A 3662-nucleotide genomic window follows, 5' to 3' on the forward strand; every position below is an offset into this window, starting at 1 on the left:
TATACATATAATAAAAGAAGGAAAATGCACACAGTTTACATAGTTTTAATATATTTTAAATGAAAGAGTATTGTGGTTGTCAACCAGTTTCACTTTCGTTAATCACGACATAGAAATTATTGTAATTATGTATTTTCTTAAGATTTTAGTTCATGTTCTTGTATGAAAGTTTGTGAATGAATCAACAAGTAGAAAATCTAAGGGGAGGTGATTGATAGTTATTACTCAGGAAAGGGGAGGTAATTGCTCATTTTTGGGGTGGGATAGATAAACATACAAAAACTCATAAGCTAAAGAAGTGAGGTGAAATATGTACAGTGATGGATATGTGATCATGAATTAGAATATATACTGAGACCAAAGTTGGTTATGTGTTCATATTTAGGCGTGTTCTGTATTATTCGAAAAATAAATTTTCTTTATTTAAACGTTTTTGTACAGAAATTGTTTCTTTGCACTGGTAGATGGGGAAAACCGTGAAATTTGGTTGGAGATTCCCTGCACATCTCTCTATGTGTTCACTCAAAGTTATCTGTCTACATCTTCGGAAACAGATCTGTTCCTTATGTAGTGTGGTTCTCCGTCTAAGTGACGTACTTGTCTGTCCTATATAATTGTGTCCACAACTTGAGCAAGTTATAACATATATTAAATTCTCGGATGCACAAGTGAAGTTGGTCTTAATTGTGAACCTCTCTCCGTGTCTGAATTGGAATTCCGAGCCTTCAAGTAGGTTGGGGCATGTTCCACAGTTTGGACGTTCAGGTTTTTTAAGTATTGGTTTCGTGGTTGTTGTGCAAAGCTTTGCATTTGTCAGTAGTCTTTTCAGCGATTTGGGTTGCTGCTTACGTTTGATGAATTTATGTGTTTTCAGGATGTTGTTTATTTTGGATCCCCAGTGAGCATTGGTAGATTTTGTACAATAGTGTTGTATGCCTCATTGTTTCTAGGGTTGTGAGTTGATATATACGGTAGTATTTTGAGATGAGATGTGGTGTTTCGTTTTGTTTCCTTTAGTGTTTTAATACCTATTTTCTTGGCACCTTTAATTCCATCATCTATAAGAGAAGGTGGATAGTGTTTTTTAGTTAGTGCTGTTTTGCGGTCTTGAAGACGGAGGTCCCAAGTATTTCCATCAGACACTTTTTGCTTAATTAAAAGAAAACAACTAATGAAACATTATTGGTTTCCTTCGATGTTATTAATCTTTACATTAATACCCCACATGACAATGGAATAGAAGCAATAAAATTCTGGCTGCAAAAGTGCCCTGAAGAACTTCCGGAACGCATAAATCAAGTTTTTATTATTGAAACTTTAAAGTTTATACTTCAGAACAATTATTTCCTATTTGATGACACTTACTATCGACAAGAATGTTGAATTGTGATGGGAACGTAAGCAGCCCCTGTTCTTGCGAACCTAATAAAGGGATATTTTGAATTCACCATATATGACGTGTCACTGCAACAGTATGGATATCCATTTCATCATTATATAAGAGAGAACTGGAAAAGATATCTGGATGAATGCTTTATCGTTTGGAATGAAACCATTGATAAACTTTTGGAATTTAAATCAATACTAAATAGCATAAAACCTAACATTCAGTTTATAATGGAATATAACAAAGAACAGCTCCCGTTCTCAGATATTCTGATAAAAAAATGTCAACAACCAAATTGTAACTGACATTTATCATAAACTTACGAACTCGAAGTAGCATCTTCTGTTTAGCTCATACCTTCCGAAACGCATAAAAAGAAATAGCACAAGCTTTGTTGGATCAATTGTTGCAACTCAGGGCCAGAAGTTTCTCTCATCCTCAGTGTTTGTTCTTGTTGCACTACTCGTCCTTTCTCTCGAACCAGATGTAATAGCTTGCTTTCTCAGTGGATTTGGACAATTTTGTGGAACATCTTTTCTCTTTTTTTGCAGCTAGGCCAAGGCTCTTGAGCATTGTGTGAAGCCTTGCTTTCTAGCTACTTTTGTTTTTTATTATTTTCCTTACAAGCTGCAGTAATTCTAAATCATGTCATCTGGTCTGTAGCAGTCTGAAGAGAGCTCTCACACATTGTTAAGAGGATATAGATGGTATGAACTTTACTTGCTTCTTGCAATAAAAGAAATGATTATCAAGGAAAATAAACTGAACTTACTTTTGATTCTGAACAACAGCAGCAAATGGATGAAGAAACAATAGACAAAACAAATTCAACAAACATAGCAAATGATCCAAAATAAAATAAACGATAATTTTTGCCACTGCCAAATGCAACCTGAAAAAGAAAACAAATATTTTGATGAGGAAGAGAGGAAGAGAAAGTCCTGATAATTATGCTGCAGAGAAGTATTTTCCAAACATTTGTCAAAGTATCAGTACTTCTCAATCTTTCAACTATCTAAGCCAGAACGTAACAGCAGACGAAATACCGCTAAGCATTTCGCCTGACGTGCTAACGTTTCTGCCAGCTCGCCACCTTTTCAGTTTCTGTCTACCAAATCCACTCACAAGTTTTTGGTCAGCCTAGGGTTACAATAGAAGGCACTTGATAAAGGTGCCATGCAGTAGGCTCAAACCCATGTGGCTGGGAAGTAAACTTCTTACTACAGAGCTATGTCTGCATCTCTCTAAACATATATTAAGAAGATTGTTTTACAGATTTAAAATATTCTCGTGTATAAAGTTTTACAAGGCATTTTCTAATGTTACTGGCAAAATTTCATACTTTAAATGTTTAAAGTCACACAAACTTCATTGGACACGAAACTCAGCTTGCGAAGACCTGTTGGGGCAAGCGAAAGCAAAATCGTGATGGCACCTGTGCCCAGTGTCGCCTTTCTGGCACTTGTGCCCGTGGCATGTGTAAGGACTTTCGAGCGAGATCGTTGCCAGTGCCCCTGGACTGGCTCCTGTGCGGGTGGCACATAAAATACACCATTTTGAGCGTGGCCGTTGCCACTACCGCCTGACTGGCCTTCATGCCGGTGGCACGCAAAAGCACCCACTACACTCTCGGAGTGGTTGGCATTAGGAAGGGCATCCAGCTGTAGAAACTCTGCCAAATCAGATTGGAGCCTGGTGTAGCCATCTGGTTTCACCAGTGCTCAGTCAAATCGTCCAACCCATGCTAGCATGGAAAGCGGACGTTAAACGACGATGATGATGATGATGATGTATTGTAGCAAGACTAATTCATTAGGAAAAATGTTGCTTGCCTAAAATGATTAAACTGAGTAGTTTAATCATTTCCCTTTATTTCATTTTTGTATTTGGTTTGATGTGAACCTGTGCACTGAATGTCTTGGGAGGGTCATTATGCCAACAATAAACACACATTGGTTCACTTTCACCTCTTTGATTATTATTCATCAATTGAAGGCAGTGAGCTGGTAAAATCATTAGCATCATCATCATCATCATCATCATCGTTTAACGTCCGCTTTCCATGCTAGCATGGGTTGGACGATTTGACTGAGGACTGGTGAAACCGGATGGCAACACCAGGCTCCAGTCTGATTTGGCAGAGTTTCTACAGCTGGATGCCCTTCCTAACGCCAACCACTCAGAGAGTGTAGTGGGTGCTTTTACGTGTCACCCGCACGAAAACGGCCACGCTCGAAATGGTGTCTTTTATGTGCCACCCGCACAAGCCAGTCCA

General features: G+C 38.2%; 1 protein-coding gene across 1 annotated transcript in view; it reads right to left on the reverse strand.

The window, feature by feature from the left end:
- LOC106868672 (uncharacterized) overlaps positions 1 to 3662 on the reverse strand; it is a 28473-nt gene that overhangs the window by 672 nt on the left and 24139 nt on the right. Inside the window, exon 5 of the mRNA XM_014914047.2 lies at positions 2160 to 2279. Within this exon, the coding sequence (XP_014769533.1) occupies positions 2160 to 2279 (120 nt within the window). The remainder of the gene's footprint in view (positions 1 to 2159; positions 2280 to 3662) is intronic.

Source organism: Octopus bimaculoides, chromosome 11 (genome assembly GCF_001194135.2).
Source record: "Octopus bimaculoides isolate UCB-OBI-ISO-001 chromosome 11, ASM119413v2, whole genome shotgun sequence".
NCBI classification, from domain to species: domain Eukaryota; kingdom Metazoa; phylum Mollusca; class Cephalopoda; order Octopoda; family Octopodidae; genus Octopus; species Octopus bimaculoides.